The following is a 17092-nucleotide window of genomic DNA, read 5'->3' as shown; positions in this document are numbered from 1 at the left end:
TATTTCGTCAGAATCCAGATTTCACGTCTTGTCACTTCAAAATTATGCGAAATAAGTGAGAGCTGAACCAGCTCATCGGAACCAAAACGATATTAGTGTTACCAGTAGTGAGCAGAATTCCTTTGGTTATACGATATTCTTATCGATATGAAGTAATGTCATATTCCAACACACCTCCTCAAAAGTCTGATGCTCATGATTTATAAATTTAAAGTTTAATAAAAAATTTGAAATTTGAATTGGCAAGACAAGATATTTCTGGGAGTGCACATTGACCCAACATTTGTTGCTTGAATTGGGGAAACCCAGTAAAACCCAATTAGGTCAATCTTAAAATTAATACAAAGAAAAATGAATATTCAAAATGACAAAATTATGTGATGCAAAATTAACATACAAACAATTAAAGGCAACTTCAGGAAGTAATCTTATAAATTTGAAAATTATAAAGTAATTAGGAATATCTTCTGTTTCCAAACTTAATAACTAGAAAATATAACAGATTTTAAATTCAATAACATAGTTTCAAAAAATTATTCTTTTAAATGATAAATTAAATTATGTCTTCAACTTTTATGTAAGTATATAAAAAAAATTGTCGTCTGCATCCATCAATCGGTTAAGCCAAGACGCTGTCTTAGTTGTGCGAAGCGTGGAGCTGGGAGTGGTTTTGTTAATATATCCGCCAGTTGATGATCTATAGAAATATACTCAAGTTTTATTACTTTATTTTCAACTTGTTCACGTGAAAAATGATATTTGATGTCTATATGTTTTGAACGTTTGCTTTAAACATCTTGAAAAGATATCCTGTTGTACTTCTCCTATCCAATTGACTTCCACCCCAATCTGAATCTACATATCCAACAAAGAAGTCGTCATTCTTCTCAGTTTTAGTGAATGTTAGCTTAAAACCAATAGTACCTTTCAGATATCTTAATACCCTTTTTAAGCATAGCCAAAGCTCTTTATTATTTTTCTGACTATACCGACTCAAAAGATTTACAGATATACTGAGATCTGGCCTTGTACATAGCATTACATACATAAGGCATCCAATCAAACTTTGACAAGGAGAATCGTCTCTTTCATCAGAGTCTAATAAATCAAAGTTCAGTTTACTTGGAAGTGGTGAATTTACAGAATTACATTGCTCCATTTTAAATTTTAATAAAATATTTTTAATATAAGCTGATTGGCTTAATTCCACTTTACTTTCTTTTGTGTCTATTTTAATACCAATAAAATACTTAATTTCCATTAAATCTGTCATTTGAAACTTGCTCATTAAATATGATTGAAATTTATTCATTGTTAAAATGTTTTCTGTACAAATAACCAAGTCATCTACGTATAACAAAACATATATATTTTTTAAAATAGTCCCTTTATCCAAAATATATACACATCTATCTACAGGTGGATTTTTTAAAACCAATATCTTTTAAAGCCTTTTCAAACACTTTAAACCAACATCTAGCCCCCTGCTTAAGACCATAAATTGCTTTATTCAATTTACAAACATGACTGCTATTACAAGACAGTCCTTGAGGAACTCTCATGTGTATTTTGTTGTGTCTGTTGCGTAGACAACATTGTTGGTTGTTCCCCTCCCTGAGATGTTCGTTGACTAGCCGGCATCTACACTGCGCGAAAAGCAGGACACAACAAATGGCGCCCAAAGAAAATATAAGAAATTAATGAAATGGAATCAATAAAAGTAAAAATTTTCAAGCATAACGTAGAAAGTAAATACTCACCAGAGAGTGCGTCAATAGAAAGCGACATCGGAAACCAGCTGTTTGGACCGTGGACGGGTTTAAAAGGTCGAACCCATCGTAGCCCCAGTGAGTGAAATTCCGAAAGGTCCTTTCTGCTAAGCACAATCCTTGCTGAGAGAGAGAAGACCGATTAGAAGTGGACCCATGACCGAGTAAAGCGGGACATGCGAAGCCAGGCTAGGAGGTTCATCAGTATATGAAATAGAAAAAGAAAACAATTGTCTTTTTAATTAGGGTATTCAATTGCGTTGCAAAAGTGTAAACTTTGTAAGTTTGCCAGACGAGAATTGTGAACGCCCTCTATTTTTAAATATCGTTGCAGGAAATTGACGTACAAAATAACGCCAACTTTTAAATTTTTGTGAAAAGAAGGCTATGATATTTTCTGTCATTAAAACCCAACTTTTCAGTATATTTTTAGTATTTTAGATAAAATTCCTACCCATTATTAACCCCCTATTTCTACACAAGTACAACAGATTTGTATACATAGGCTGGGGTGTTGTAGGCCTTGAAAACTATTTTGTATGGAAATTGTTGTTGGAACTGCTTACACTTTTACACTTTTCAAACGATTGCAACGCAATTGAATACCCTAATTATGTTGTCTGTGATAAAGTAAATGTGTAGTAACTTATCTAAATTGGTTGTCTATGTTTGGAGTTGGTGTGGTCCATGTACGCTGTGAATAAAGTGTGACATCGGTGCCCAGCCAGTTTCAAGTAGAGTCTGAAAGATAAGGAGTAAATTAAATTATTAAAATCGTTTAAATACTTGTGAAAAATTGACACGAACGGATTAGGAACTGAAGGAAAGGAGAGAAAAGTTAGTGGATAATGTAAATAGCTACGTCTCATCCCCCACAGATTAGAAAAATTTGAAGAAAGAGATAAGAAAAACAAATATACATGAGAAAGGAACTAGGATATGCCAAATAGTGATAGGAATAGAGTTCAAATCGGAAGAAAATTGAGGAGAAGTTTGGAGTTCATCCGGAATAGGGGACCAGCAGGTATGACTCCGCCAGTAACTCGTTCACAAGCAAATCAAGAGGAGAAATTGGAGAACATATCGGCACCCGAAGGCATGAAGTCGCTAAGGGAGCAGAATCCTGAAAAAATGGGAAGCGGAAGTCCAGGAGAAGCTAGTGGTCTTCAAGCGGTAGGCGGAACCGGGGCCATACCAAAGTCTTTGCCATCTGAGATAAAATCAGGGGTTAATGCGGCACTGGTTCATGCTCAACATACGTACCAGGTGGGAATGTCGACGGAGTACGAAATGTTTAAACAGCAGATGCAGCAGGATATGATGCAGTTCATGAAGGACATCAATGACTGCATGGCGGAGTGGCGCAGGGATTTCGTAAAGGAAAAAGCAGCATGGCAGGCATCTACGCAGGTTCGCCAGGCCCAAGGACAACAAGTTGGACAGGGCCAAATACCCTCTTCGGGGACGCCGATGCCGCCACCTCATGGCCTTGCCGAGCAGCCGCGGGCAAATCCGAGTCAGTTGCCACCATTCCACCCGAGGATGCTACAACAACCTCCGCCAATCATACTGCCGGGGGTAAGTCACCACATGGGTTTCCCGCCGCCAACATCTGGGGCTCTGTCCGAGAAGCAGGAGATGAATCGTCACGCATCGGAAGGGTATCGGCAAACCGCCTGGTCGACGGAGCAGGAACCAAGGAGATGGAATGGGTCTCACATGACGCCGCCAGAGCATCCTCCTGGAAACGGTGGGACTTACAACAACTTCAATCCAGGGCCGGATCAGCGTCGGTCAAGCGGGCAGTGGGCGATTCTGCGTTTAAAGTCGGCCAACTGCGGAAGTGGGGGCTCAGTTTTGATGGAAGTCCCAGAAGCATGCCCGTGTCAGAGTTTATATTCCGCCTCGAACATCTTCAAAGGTCGTATCAGGTGCCGTGGAAGGAGGTCCTAAGAGAATTTCACGTGTTAGTTGAAGGACAAGCCAAGGAATGGTACTGGATGTACGTGAGGTCAACGGAGATGCAAGAGTGGACTTACCTGAGGTACGCACTACAGCAGCAGTTCCAGAGTCACCGATCCAACTTCGAGCGAGAGTATGAGCTGCGAGAACGGAAGCAGAAGCCGGGAGAAACCATTGAGGTGTATATCCAGACCATGCTAGCGCTCAGATCTCGACTAGAGATGCCGTTTTCCGACTTTGACCTGATAAAAGTAATAAAAATGAACATTAGGGATCAGATTTCGAGAATTATATACCCGATATACATCACTAATATGGATCAACTCCGACATGAATGCCACGATGCGGAGAGAATATTGGCGACTCGGTGGACCCGACATCCCAGCAACCTCGAAACTCACCGAGGGTATAAAGATCGTCCGAGGATCGATGAGCTTTGTCCGGAATCAGTCGGAGAACAGAGTGTACCTGGAGAACAAGAGGAAGTGGAGGCATTAGCTAGACACTGGGAGACCAACAGGGAACGACAGCCACTGACATGCTGGAATTGTGGAACCGTGGGACACCCATTCAACGCGTGTGAATCGGAGGTTTTAAAGGTGTTCTGTTTCAAGTGTGGACTACCCGGTGTGAGGACTCCAAGATGTACTCGATGCCAGACGGGAAACGGCGTGAGGAGCTTGGGCAAGAACAAGGAACCACGCTCCAATCCGTTTGCCATGAACAAGTGAAAGCCTCGTCAAATTGCATGCCTAATGATAAGGATAGCTGTAAGGAGAATAAAATTAGTAAAATTCTGATAAATATAAATAAACCAGCACATACCATTAAATGGTCGAAACGTGAACCGATAGCAGTCCGGGAAGCACATTACCAAGAGGTCAGGAACCGAATATTTGGGAAAAATGATCCGGACCGGAACATTTCGCCAAAAATTGCCAGAGCCCGTAGGAGAAGTCAGCAGCGGAAGGCAGAAAGAAGGATGATTTGTTCGGCCATCAGAGCTGCGGTGGAAGGCGACAACAGACCATTCGCACAGGTGAAGATCGAAGACCTGGAGTTCGTGGGTCTCTTGGATTCCGGGGCATCAGTAAGCTTGCTTGGGGAAGGTTGCCTAGAAACAGTGGAAAGGTTAGGACTGAAATTAGAGAGATCACAATCGATAATGAAATCAGCAGGAGGTACACAGCATCGAGTAGTGGGGAAGATTCAACCCAGCATCTCGTATAATGGGGTAACACATCGATTGCCGATACTCCTTTGTCCATCCTTGAAACAAAAATTGTACCTGGGCATAGATTTCTGGAGAAAATTCGAATTGGCACCAGAGGTGGTGGGTGTAGAATCCTTACACCAGGTGGAATCCGAATTTATGGCCAAAGGAGAACCGATAGAGGCACATATCCTATCCCCCGAACAGACTGAGCAACTGGAAGAAGCAAAAGGACGTTTTCTGACCTACGAAAGTCAAGGATTATGACTTACCGAAGTAGAAGAACACTCGATCCAGTTAGTTGAAGGAGCTGTACCCGTCAAGGAGAGATTCTTTCCCGTGTCTCCGGCGAAACAACAACTGCTATTCGCAGAAGTCGATGAAATGCTACGGTTAGGAGTCATCGAGTTAAGTGAAACTCCCTGGAACAACCGAACGACGCTGGTACAGAAATCTGGAAAGAATAGGCTGTGCTTAGACGCAAGAAAACTGAACACACTTACAGTGAAGGATGCTTACCCGCTACAGAACATTGAGTCGATCTTAAGCCGTCCGTCCGTCTGTCCGGATGAACGCCGAGATCTCGGAAACTGTGAGAGCTAGGCTATTGAGATTTGGCGTACAGATTCCTGAGCTTCTTACGCAGCGCAAGTTTGTTTCAGTAGACTGCCACGCCCACTCTAACGCCCACAAACCGCCCTAAAATGTAACTCCTACAGTTTTGATGCTAGATAGAAAATTTTAACTGAAATGTATTAATCTTGTCTATACCTATCGATTGACCAAAAAAAAATTTTGCTACGCCCACTCTAACGCCCACAAACCTCCAAAGAAAAAAGCTATGACGTAAGAGCCAGACAATGCGAAATGTTTTTACGCGTGTATGTGTGTGTATGTAAATAGTTGCCGGCCGAACTTAGCGGCAAAGAAAAAAGCCCTGCCGGCGCTCAGAGAGAGCAAAGTGCGCGGCTAACTTATTCTATTGAATAATAAACCCTTTATCCATTTGTCCCATTGACGGGCAAAAACCTTTAAAGATCTGTACATCTTTATTTATCTCTTTCAAAGAATATGAAATAGCTTAATAAATACCTATAGATTGTCCCAAAAAAACTTTTCCGTTTTCAGTCCAATGCTCTCAAACCAAAGTAGTTGCAATCTAATATCCGCGGCAAATAGAATTCTTTCAAACAAAGCTATTCAACCAAATATTTTGAAATACAGAATGTGCCTTAAAATTGTGTATGTTTAGCAAGCATACATAAATATAAATGTTTTTTGTCTATTTTATGTGTTGCTTTCTCATTCTTGGCGCTGGCTGAAACAAAAGCAGAGCCGAGAAATGAGAGCAAGGGAGAGAGAACAAAGTGCGCGGCTAACTTATTTTAAAGTTTGTTATCTGAGTAACGGGTATCTGATAGTCGAGGTACTCGGCTATAGCGTTCTTCCTTGTTTTTATATTTAAAAGAAAAGAAAGTGTACTCATCCTTCAAAGCTACACCAGACGAATACTTACTTATTTAACAAGCACGATTTTATTGAAAATGCACCAAACATTTTCATAACTCAAGGAACGACCTTTTAAAACCAATAGTTACCAGTTCCACAAGAAAAGGAGAGTATTAATATAATTTTCAAAGTTAATAATTGGTACCGTGAGTATGGTACAGGGTTGTCAACGTTATCTGATACTATCGCAACAACATTTTCCAACACTGAGAAAGGTTAATCTCTAGTCGCACGTGTCAATGGAAACTATTTCACGTTTGACAAGCTCGAGTGAAAGTTTTCAACATGTCCAATACGCCGATCGAAGGATATTTGCTGCTCAGGGGACCAACCCATCTTACCAGTCGAATCTTCGTAGGAAACCTGCCGCCATGCAGCCGCAAGGAACTTGCTCACCTATGTGCACGTTATGGAAAAGTTTTGGGTACAATAATTGAGGAGACGTTTGGTTTTCTTCAGTTCGAGAGTGAAAGACAGGCCAACATAGCTATTCTGGCTCTGCACCAGTCGCGATTCAAGGCCAAAACCCTGACTGTCCACAGCGCCACCTTTCAATCTGTGGAGGAACACGGACATGACTCCAGACAGTTCGGGGAGGATGTGCTCGTCGCCGAGGCCGACTCTTCGGGGCAGGATCTGATTGCCGACTGCGAGATCATAGCCATGGATCTCCAAGGCTTCCGAGGTGCTATGCGCATCCGGGATCGCCTCATCGCCAAGGGACTGTGCACGGAAGTTCGCTCGCCGATCGCAATGGATGATAACGAACCGCTCTCCAGTCTGGAGGAGCTCGCAGCACTTGGCACCCAGTACGCCATTGTCTTGACGTCCGTGAATGAGAGCATGGGCTCGGCGTCAGTGCACTACTTGTATGAGACCGTTCTGAGCATCCCGACTTGCCGCAGGATCAGGCCATCGAGATGGTTGTGTCGGACTTCAACCGCCGCCATGTCTTTAATTCAGCGGATGGTGTTCGTGACTGAGGTTGTTAACTTATAATAAAATTCTATTCAAAAACCTGTGATAATGCTCCAGGAATCACGGTAAAGTTAATTTGTAAATATAAGAATACACACAATTTATTTATGTGTGTGTGTGATTTCCTGGAAGCGTCACACTATTTCGTCAGAATCCAGATTTCACGTCTTGTCACTTCAAAATTATGCGAAATAAGTGAGAGCTGAACCAGCTCATCGGAACCAAAACGATATTAGTGTTACCAGTAGTGAGCAGAATTCCTTTGGTTATACGATATTCTTATCGATATGAAGTAATGTCATATTCCAACACACCTCCTCAAAAGTCTGATGCTCATGATTTATAAATTTAAAGTTCAATAAAAAATTTGAAATTTGAATTGGCAAGACAAGATATTTCTGGGAGTGCACATTGACCCAACATTTGTTGCTTGAATTGGGGAAACCCAGTAAAACCCAATTAGGTCAATCTTAAAATTAATACAAAGAAAAATGAATATTCAAAATGACAAAATTATGTGATGCAAAATTAACATATAAACAATTAAAGGCAACTTCAGGAAGTAATCTTATAAATTTGAAAATTATAAAGTAATTAGGAATATCTTCTGTTTCCAAACTTAACAACTAGAAAATATAACAGATTTTAAATTCAATAACATAGTTTCAAAAAATTATTCTTTTAAATGATAAATTAAATTATGTCTTCAACTTTTATGTAAGTATATAAAAAAATTGTCGTCTGCATCCATCAATCGGTTAAGCCAAGACGCTGTCTTAGTTGTGCGAAGCGTGGAGCTGGGAGTGGTTTTGTTAATATATCCGCCAGTTGATGATCTGTAGAAATATACTCAAGTTTTATTACTTTATTTTCAACTTGTTCACGTGAAAAATGATATTTGATGTCTATATGTTTTGAACGTTTGCTTTAAACATCTTGAAAAGATATCCTGTTGTACTTCTCCTATCCAATTGACTTCCACCCCAATCTGAATCTACACATCCAACAAAGAAGTCGACAATCTTCTCAGTTTTAGTGAATGTTAGCTTAAAACCAATAGTACCTTTCAGATATCTTAATACCCTTTCTAAGCATAGCCAAAGCTCTTTATTATTTTTCTGACTATACCGACTCAAAAGATTTACAGATATACTGAGTCTGGACTTGTACATAGCATTACATACATAAGGCATCCAATCAAACTTTGACAAGGAGAATCGTCTCTTTCATCAGAGTCTAATAAATCAAAGTTCAGTTTACTTGGAAGTGGTGAATTTACAGAATTACATTGCTCCATTTTAAATTTTAATAAAATATTTTTAATATAAGCTGATTGGCTTAATTCCACTTTACTTTCTTTTGTGTCTATTTTAATACCAATAAAATACTTAATTTCCATTAAATCTGTCATTTGAAACTTGCTCATTAAATATGATTGAAATTTATTCATTGTTAAAATGTTTTCTGTACAAATAACCAAGTCATCTACGTATAACAAAACATATATATTTTTTAAAATAGTCCCTTTATCCAAAATATATACACATCTATCTACAGGTGGATTTTTTAAAACCAATATCTTTTAAAGCCTTTTCAAACACTTTAAACCAACATCTAGCCCCCTGCTTAAGACCATAAATTGCTTTATTCAATTTACAAACATGACTGCTATTACAAGACAGTCCTTGAGGAACTCTCATGTATATTTTGTTGTGTCTGTTGCGTAGACAACATTGTTGGTTGTTCCCCTCCCTGAGATGTTCGTTGACTAGCCGGCATCTACACTGCGCGAAAAGCAGGACACAACAAATGGCGCCCAATGAAAATATAAGAAATTAATGAAATGGAATCAATAAAAGTAAACATTTTCAAGCATAACGTAGAAAGTAAATACTCACCAGAGAGTGCGTCAATAGAAAGCGACATCGGAAACCAGCTGTTTGGACCGTGGGCGGGCTTAAAAGGTCGAACCCATCGTAGCCCAGTGAGTGAAATTCCGAAAGGTCCTTTCTGCTAAGCACAATCCTTGCTGAGAGAGAGAAGACCGATTAGAAGTGGACCCATGACCGAGTAAAGCGGGACATGCGAAGCCAGGCTAGGAGGTTCATCAGTATATGAAATAGAAAAAGAAAACAATTGTCTTTTTAATATGTTGTCTGTGGTAAAGTAAATGTGTAGTAACTTATCTAAATTGGTTGTCTATGTTTGGAGTTGGTGTGCTCCATGTACGCTGTGAATAAAGTGTGACATCGGTGCCCAGCCAGTTTCAAGTAGAGTCTGAAAGATAAGGAGTAAATTAAATTATTAAAATCGTTTAAATACTTGTGAAAAATTGACACGAACGGATTAGGAACTGAAGGAAAGGAGAGAAAAGTTAGTGGATAATGTAAATAGCTACGTCTCATCCCCCACAGATTAGAAAAATTTGAAGAAAGAGATAAGAAAAACAAATATACATGAGAAAGGAACTAGGATATGCCAAATAGTGATAGGAATAGAGTTCAAATCGGAAGAAAATTGAGGAGAAGTTTGGAGTTCATCCGGAATAGGGGACCAGCAGGTATGACTCCGCCAGTAACTCGTTCACAAGCAAATCAAGAGGAGAAATTGGAGAACATATCGGCACCCGAAGGCATGAAGTCGCTAAGGGAGCAGAATCCTGAAGGAATGGGAAGCGGAAGTCCAGGAGAAGCTAGTGGTCTTCAAGCGGTAGGCGGAACCGGGGCCATACCAAAGTCTTTGCCATCTGAGATAAAATCAGGGGTTAATGCGGCACTGGTTCAGGCTCAACATACGTACCAGGTGGGAATGTCGACGGAGTACGAAATGTTTAAACAGCAGATGCAGCAGGATATGATGCAGTTCATGAAGGAGCAGGGATTTCGTAAAGGAAAAAGCAGCATGGCAGGCATCTACGCAGGTTCGCCAGGCCCAAGGACAACAAGTTGGACAGGGCCAAATACCCTCTTCGGGGACGCCGATGCCGCCACCTCATGGCCTTGCCGAGCAGCCGCGGGCAAATCCGAGTCAGTTGCCACCATTCCACCCGAGGATGCTACAACAACCTCCGCCAATCATACTGCCGGGAGTAAGTCACCACATGGGTTTCCCGCCGCCAACATCTGGGGCTCTGTCCGAGAAGCAGGAGATGAATCGTCACGCATCGGAAGGGTATCGGCAAACCGCCTGGTCGACGGAGCAGGAACCAAGGAGATGGAATGGGTCTCACATGACGCCGCCAGAGCATCCTCCTGGAAACGGTGGGACTTACAACAACTTCAATCCAGGGCCGGATCAGCGTCGGTCAAGCGGGGCAGTGGGCGATTCTGCGCTTAAAGTCGGCCAACTGCGGAAGTGGGGGCTCAGTTTTGATGGAAGTCCCAGAAGCATGCCCGTGTCAGAGTTTATATTCCGCCTCGAACATCTCCAAAGGTCGTATCAGGTGCCGTGGAAGGAGGTCCTAAGAGAATTTCACGTGTTAGTTGAAGGACAAGCCAAGGAAAGGTACTGGATGTACGTGAGGTCAACGGAGATGCAAGAGTGGACTTACCTGAGGTACGCACTACAGCAGCAGTTCCAGAGTCACCGATCCAACTTCGAGCGAGAGTATGAGCTGCGAGAACGGAAGCAGAAGCCGGGAGAAACCATTGAGGTGTATATCCAGACCATGCTAGCGCTCAGATCTCGACTAGAGATGCCGTTTTCCGACTTTGACCTGATAAAAGTAATAAAAACGAACATTAGGGATCAGATTTCGAGAATTATACACCCGATATACATCACTAATATGGATCAACTCCGACATGAATGCCACGATGCGGAGAGAATATTGGCGACTCGGTGGACCCGACATCCCAGCAACCTCGAAACTCACCGAGGGTATAAAGATCGTCCGAGGATCGATGAGCTTTGTCCGGAATCAGTCGGAGAAGAGAGTGTACCTGGAGAACAAGAGGAAGTGGAGGCATTAGCTAGACACTGGGAGACCAACAGGGAACGACAGCCACTGACATGCTGGAATTGTGGAACCGTGGGACACCCATTCAACGCGTGTGAATCGGAGGTTTTAAAGGTGTTCTGTTTCAAGTGTGGACTACCCGGTGTGAGGACTCCAAGATGTACTCGATGCCAGACGGGAAACGGCGTGAGGAGCTTGGGCAAGAACAAGGAACCACGCTCCAATCCGTTTGCCATGAACAAGTGAAAGCCTCGTCAAATTGCATGCCTAATGATAAGGATAGCTGTAAGGAGAATAAAATTAGTAAAATTCTGATAAATATAAATAAACCAGCACATACCATTAAATGGTCGAAACGTGAACCGATAGCAGTCCGGGAAGCACATTACCAAGAGGTCAGGAACCGAATATTTGGGAAAAATGATCCGGACCGGAACATTTCGCCAAAAATTGCCAGAGCCCGTAGGAGAAGTCAGCAGCGGAAGGCAGAAAGAAGGATGATTTGTTCGGCCATCAGAGCTGCGGTGGAAGGCGACAACAGACCATTCGCACAGGTGAAGATCGAAGACCTGGAGTTCGTGGGTCTCTTGGATTCCGGGGCATCAGTAAGCTTGCTTGGGGAAGGTTGCCTAGAAACAGTGGAAAGGTTAGGACTGAAATTAGAGAGATCACAATCGATAATGAAATCAGCAGGAGGTACACAGCATCGAGTAGTGGGGAAGATTCAACCCAGCATCTCGTATAATGGGGTAACACATCGATTGCCGATACTCCTTTGTCCATCCTTGAAACAAAAATTGTACCTGGGCATAGATTTCTGGAGAAAATTCGAATTGGCACCAGAGGTGGTGGGTGTAGAATCCTTACACCAGGTGGAATCCGAATTTATGGCCAAAGGAGAACCGATAGAGGCACATATCCTATCCCCCGAACAGACTGAGCAACTGGAAGAAGCAAAAGGACGTTTTCTGACCTACGAAAGTCAAGGATTATGACTTACCAAAGTAGAAGAACACTCGATCCAGTTAGTTGAAGGAGCTGTACCCGTCAAGGAGAGATTCTTTCCCGTGTCTCCGGCGAAACAACAACTGCTATTCGCAGAAGTCGATGTAATGCTACGGTTAGGAGTCATCGAGTTAAGTGAAACTCCCTGGAACAACCGAACGACGCTGGTACAGAAACCTGGAAAGAATAGGCTGTGCTTAGACGCAAGAAAACTGAACACACTTACAGTGAAGGATGCTTACCCGCTACAGAACATTGAGTCGATTTTAAGCCGTCCGTCCGTCTGTCCGGATGAACGCCGAGATCTCGGAAACTATGAGAGCTAGGCTATTGAGATTTGGCGTACAGATTCCTGAGCTTCTTACGCAGCGCAAGTTTGTTTCAGTAGACTGCCACGCCCACTCTAACGCCCACAAACCGCCCTAAAATGTAACTCCTACAGTTTTAATGCTAGATAGAAAATTTTAACTGAAATGTATTAATCTTGTCTATACCTATCGATTGACCAAAAAAAAATTTTGCTACGCCCACTCTAACGCCCACAAACCTCCAAAGAAAAAAGCTATGACGTAAGAGCCAGACAATGCGAAATGTTTTTACGCGTGTATGTGTGTGTATGTAAATAGTTGCCGGCCGAACTTAGCGGCAAAGAAAAAGCCCTGCCGGCGCTCAGAGAGAGCAAAGTGCGCGGCTAACTTATTCTATTGAATAATAAACCCTTTATCCATTTGTCCCATTGACGGGCAAAAACCTTTTAAAATCTGTACATCTTTATTTATCTCTTTCAAAGAATATGAATTAGCTTAATAAATACCTATAGATTGTCCCAAAAAAACTTTTCCGTTTTCAGTCCAATGCTCTCAAACCAAAGTAGTTAGGACAAGCCTTGACACTAGAGCCAGAAAACGACATACATACATACATATGTATTTATGCATGTGTGTGGACGTAAAAAATTGCAATCTAATATCCGCGGCAAATAGAATTCTTTCAAACAAAGCTATTCAACCAAATATTTTGAAATACAGAATGTGCCTTAAAATTGTGTATGTTTAGCAAGCATACATAAATATAAATGTTTTTTGTCTATTTTATGTGTTGCTTTCTCATTCTTGGCGCTGGCTGAAACAAAAGCAGAGCCGAGAAATGAGAGCAAGGGAGAGAGAACAAAGTGCGCGGCTAACTTATTTTAAAGTTTGTTATCTGAGTAACGGGTATCTGATAGTCGAGGTACTCGGCTATGGCGTTCTTCCTTGTTTTTATATTTAAAAGAAAAGAAAGTGTACTCATCCTTCAAAGCTACACCAGACGAATACTTACTTATTTAACAAGCACGATTTTATTGAAAATGCACCAAACATTTTCATAACTCAAGGAACGACCTTTTAAAACCAATAGTTACCAGTTCCACAAGAAAAGGAGAGTGTTAATATAATTTTCAAAGTTAATAATTGGTACCGTGAGTATGGTACAGGGTTGTCAACGTTATCTGATACTATCGCAACAACATTTTCCAACACTGAGAAAGGTTAATCTCTAGTCGCACGTGTCAATGGAAACTATTTCACGTTTGACAAGCTCGAGTGAAAGTTTTCAACATGTCCAATACGCCGATCGAAGGATATTTGCTGCTCAGGGGACCAACCCATCTTACCAGTCGAATCTTCGTAGCAAACCTGCCGCCATGCAGCCGCAAGGAACTTGCTCAGCTATGTGCACGTTATGGAAAAGTTTTGGGTACAATAATTGAGGAGACGTTTGGTTTTCTTCAGTTCGAGAGTGAAAGACAGGCCAACATAGCTATTCTGGCTCTGCACCAGTCGCGATTCAAGGCCAAAACCCTGACTGTCCACAGCGCCACCTTTCAATCTGTCGAGGAACACGGACATGACTCCAGACAGTTCGGGGAGGATGTGCTCGTCGCCGAGGCCGACTCTTCGGGGCAGGATCTGATTGCCGACTGCGAGATCATAGCCATGGATCTCCAAGGCTTCCGAGGTGCTATGCGCATCCGGGATCGCCTCATCGCCAAGGGACTGTGCACGGAAGTTCGCTCGCCGATCGCAATGGATGATAACGAACCGCTCTCCAGTCTGGAGGAGCTCGCAGCACTTGGCACCCAGTACGCCATTGTCTTGACGTCCGTGAATGAGAGCATGGGCTCGGCGTCAGTGCACTACTTGTATGAGACCGTTCTGAGCATCCCGACTTGCCGCAGGATCAGGCCATCGAGATGGTTGTGTCGGACTTCAACCGCCGCCATGTCCCTAATTCAGCGGATGGTGTTCGTGACTGAGGTTGTTAACTTATAATAAAATTCTATTCAAAAACCTGTGATAATGCTCCAGGAATCACGGTAAAGTTAATTTGTAAATATAAGAATACACACAATTTATTTATGTGTGTGTGTGATTTCCTGGAAGCGTCACACTATTTCGTCAGAATCCAGATTTCACGTCTTGTCACTTCAAAATTATGCGAAATAAGTGAGAGCTGAACCAGCTCATCGGAACCAAAACGATATTAGTGTTACCAGTAGTGAGCAGAATTCCTTTGGTTATACGATATTCTTATCGATATGAAGTAATGTCATATTCCAATACACCTCCTCAAAAGTCTGATGCTCATGATTTATAAATTTAAAGTTTAATAAAAAATTTGAAATTTGAATTGGCAAGACAAGATATTTCTGGGAGTGCACATTGACCCAACATTTGTTGCTTGAATTGGGGAAACCCAGTAAAACCCAATTAGGTCAATCTTAAAATTAATACAAAGAAAAATGAATATTCAAAATGACAAAATTATGTGATGCAAAATTAACATACAAACAATTAAAGGCAACTTCAGGAAGTAATCTTATAAATTTGAAAATTATAAAGTAATTAGGAATATCTTCTGTTTCCAAACTTAATAACTAGAAAATATAACAGATTTTAAATTCAATAACATAGTTTCAAAAAATTATTCTTTTAAATGATAAATTAAATTATGTCTTCAACTTTTATGTAAGTATATAAAAAAAATTGTCGTCTGCATCCATCAATCGGTTAAGCCAAGACGCTGTCTTAGTTGTGCGAAGCGTGGAGCTGGGAGTGGTTTTGTTAATATATCCGCCAGTTGATGATCTGTAGAAATATACTTAAGTTTTATTACTTTATTTTCAACTTGTTCACGTGAAAAATGATATTTGATGTCTATATGTTTTGAACGTTTGCTTTAAACATCTTGAAAAGATATCCTGTTGTACTTCTCCTATCCAATTGACTTCCACCCCAATCTGAATCTACATATCCAACAAAGAAGTCGTCATTCTTCTCAGTTTTAGTGAATGTTAGCTTAAAACCAATAGTACCTTTCAGATATCTTAATACCCTTTTTAAGCATAGCCAAAGCTCTTTATTATTTTTCTGACTATACCGACTCAAAAGATTTACAGATATACTGAGATCTGGCCTTGTACATAGCATTACATACATAAGGCATCCAATCAAACTTTGACAAGGAGAATCGTCTCTTTCATCAGAGTCTAATAAATCAAAGTTCAGTTTACTTGGAAGTGGTGAATTTACAGAATTACATTGCTCCATTTTAAATTTTAATAAAATATTTTTAATATAAGCTGATTGGCTTAATTCCACTTTACTTTCTTTTGTGTCTATTTTAATACCAATAAAATACTTAATTTCCATTAAATCTGTCATTTGAAACTTGCTCATTAAATATGATTGAAATTTATTCATTGTTAAAATGTTTTCTGTACAAATAACCAAGTCATCTACGTATAACAAAACATATATATTTTTTAAAATAGTCCCTTTATCCAAAATATATACACATCTATCTACAGGTGGATTTTTTAAAACCAATATCTTTTAAAGCCTTTTCAAACACTTTAAACCAACATCTAGCCCCCTGCTTAAGACCATAAATTGCTTTATTCAATTTACAAACATGACTGCTATTACAAGACAGTCCTTGAGGAACTCTCATGTATATTTTGTTGCGTCTGTTGCGTAGACAACATTGTTGGTTGTTCCCCTCCCTGAGATGTTCGTTGACTAGCCGGCATCTACACTGCGCGAAAAGCAGGACACAACAAATGGCGCCCAATGAAAATATAAGAAATTAATGAAATGGAATCAATAAAAGTAAAAATTTTCAAGCATAACGTAGAAAGTAAATACTCACCAGAGAGTGCGTCAATAGAAAGCGACATCGGAAACCAGCTGTTTGGACCGTGGGCGGGCTTAAAAGGTCGAACCCATCGTAGCCCCAGTGAGTGAAATTCCGAAAGGTCCTTTCTGCTAAGCACAATCCTTGTTGAGAGAGAGAAGACCGATTAGAAGTGGACCCATGACCGAGTAAAGCGGGACATGCGAAGCCAGGCTAGGAGGTTCATCAGTATATGAAATAGAAAAAGAAAACAATTGTCTTTTTAATATGTTGTCTGTGGTAAAGTAAATGTGTAGTAACTTATCTAAATTGGTTGTCTATGTTTGGAGTTGGTGTGGTCCATGTACGCTGTGAATAAAGTGTGACATCGGTGCCCAGCCAGTTTCAAGTAGAGTCTGAAAGATAAGGAGTAAATTAAATTATTAAAATCGTTTAAATACTTGTGAAAAATTGACACGAACGGATTAGGAACTGAAGGAAAGGAGAGAAAAGTTAGTGGATAATGTAAATAGCTACGTCTCA

At 40.9% G+C, this 17092-nt stretch overlaps 3 protein-coding genes and 1 long non-coding RNA gene across 8 annotated transcripts; 2 read left to right on the top strand and 2 right to left on the bottom strand.

Moving 5' to 3' along the window:
• Positions 1-4196: 4196 nt before the first annotated feature.
• LOC139353615 (uncharacterized) lies at positions 4197-5179 on the bottom strand. 2 transcript variants are annotated; one of them, XR_011604854.1, is made up of 3 exons: positions 5020-5179; positions 4557-4845; positions 4197-4499 (listed from the first exon to the last, which is right to left on the bottom strand). It is a non-coding gene; the product is annotated as an uncharacterized lncRNA (long non-coding RNA). The 2 variants fall into 2 exon arrangements; XR_011604855.1 differs by having other exon boundaries at positions 4197-4483; positions 4606-4845.
• Positions 5180-6738: 1559 nt separating this feature from the next.
• On the top strand, positions 6739-7452 carry LOC139353584 (uncharacterized). The gene has a single exon (XM_070997939.1). The coding sequence runs from the start codon at positions 6739-6741 to the stop codon at positions 7450-7452; it is 714 nt and encodes a 237-aa protein (XP_070854040.1).
• A 3316-nt stretch (positions 7453-10768) lies between these two features.
• Positions 10769-12469, bottom strand: LOC139353659 (uncharacterized). 4 transcript variants are annotated; one of them, XM_070998009.1, is made up of 6 exons: positions 12193-12469; positions 11730-12018; positions 11443-11672; positions 11306-11372; positions 10982-11146; positions 10769-10891 (listed from the first exon to the last, which is right to left on the bottom strand). In XM_070998009.1, exons 3-5 carry the CDS (start codon positions 11623-11625, stop codon positions 11109-11111), a joined length of 288 nt encoding a protein of 95 aa, XP_070854110.1. In that variant the 5' UTR covers positions 11626-11672; positions 11730-12018; positions 12193-12469; the 3' UTR covers positions 10769-10891; positions 10982-11108. The 4 variants fall into 4 exon arrangements, with proteins under 4 accessions (XP_070854110.1, XP_070854109.1, XP_070854107.1 ...); XM_070998008.1 differs by having other exon boundaries at positions 11210-11372; positions 12193-12455; XM_070998006.1 differs by having other exon boundaries at positions 11306-11672; positions 12193-12348.
• A 1523-nt stretch (positions 12470-13992) lies between these two features.
• Positions 13993-14706, top strand: LOC139353583 (uncharacterized). The gene has a single exon (XM_070997938.1). It carries the CDS (start codon positions 13993-13995, stop codon positions 14704-14706), a length of 714 nt encoding a protein of 237 aa, XP_070854039.1.
• The last annotated feature ends 2386 nt before the right edge of the window (positions 14707-17092 follow it).

The sequence above is a fragment of the Drosophila suzukii genome, chromosome Y (assembly GCF_043229965.1).
Source record: "Drosophila suzukii chromosome Y, CBGP_Dsuzu_IsoJpt1.0, whole genome shotgun sequence".
NCBI lineage: Eukaryota > Metazoa > Arthropoda > Insecta > Diptera > Drosophilidae > Drosophila > Drosophila suzukii.
The sequence above is the reverse complement of the archived record's forward strand: the minus strand, read 5'-3'. Positions and strand labels throughout refer to the sequence as shown.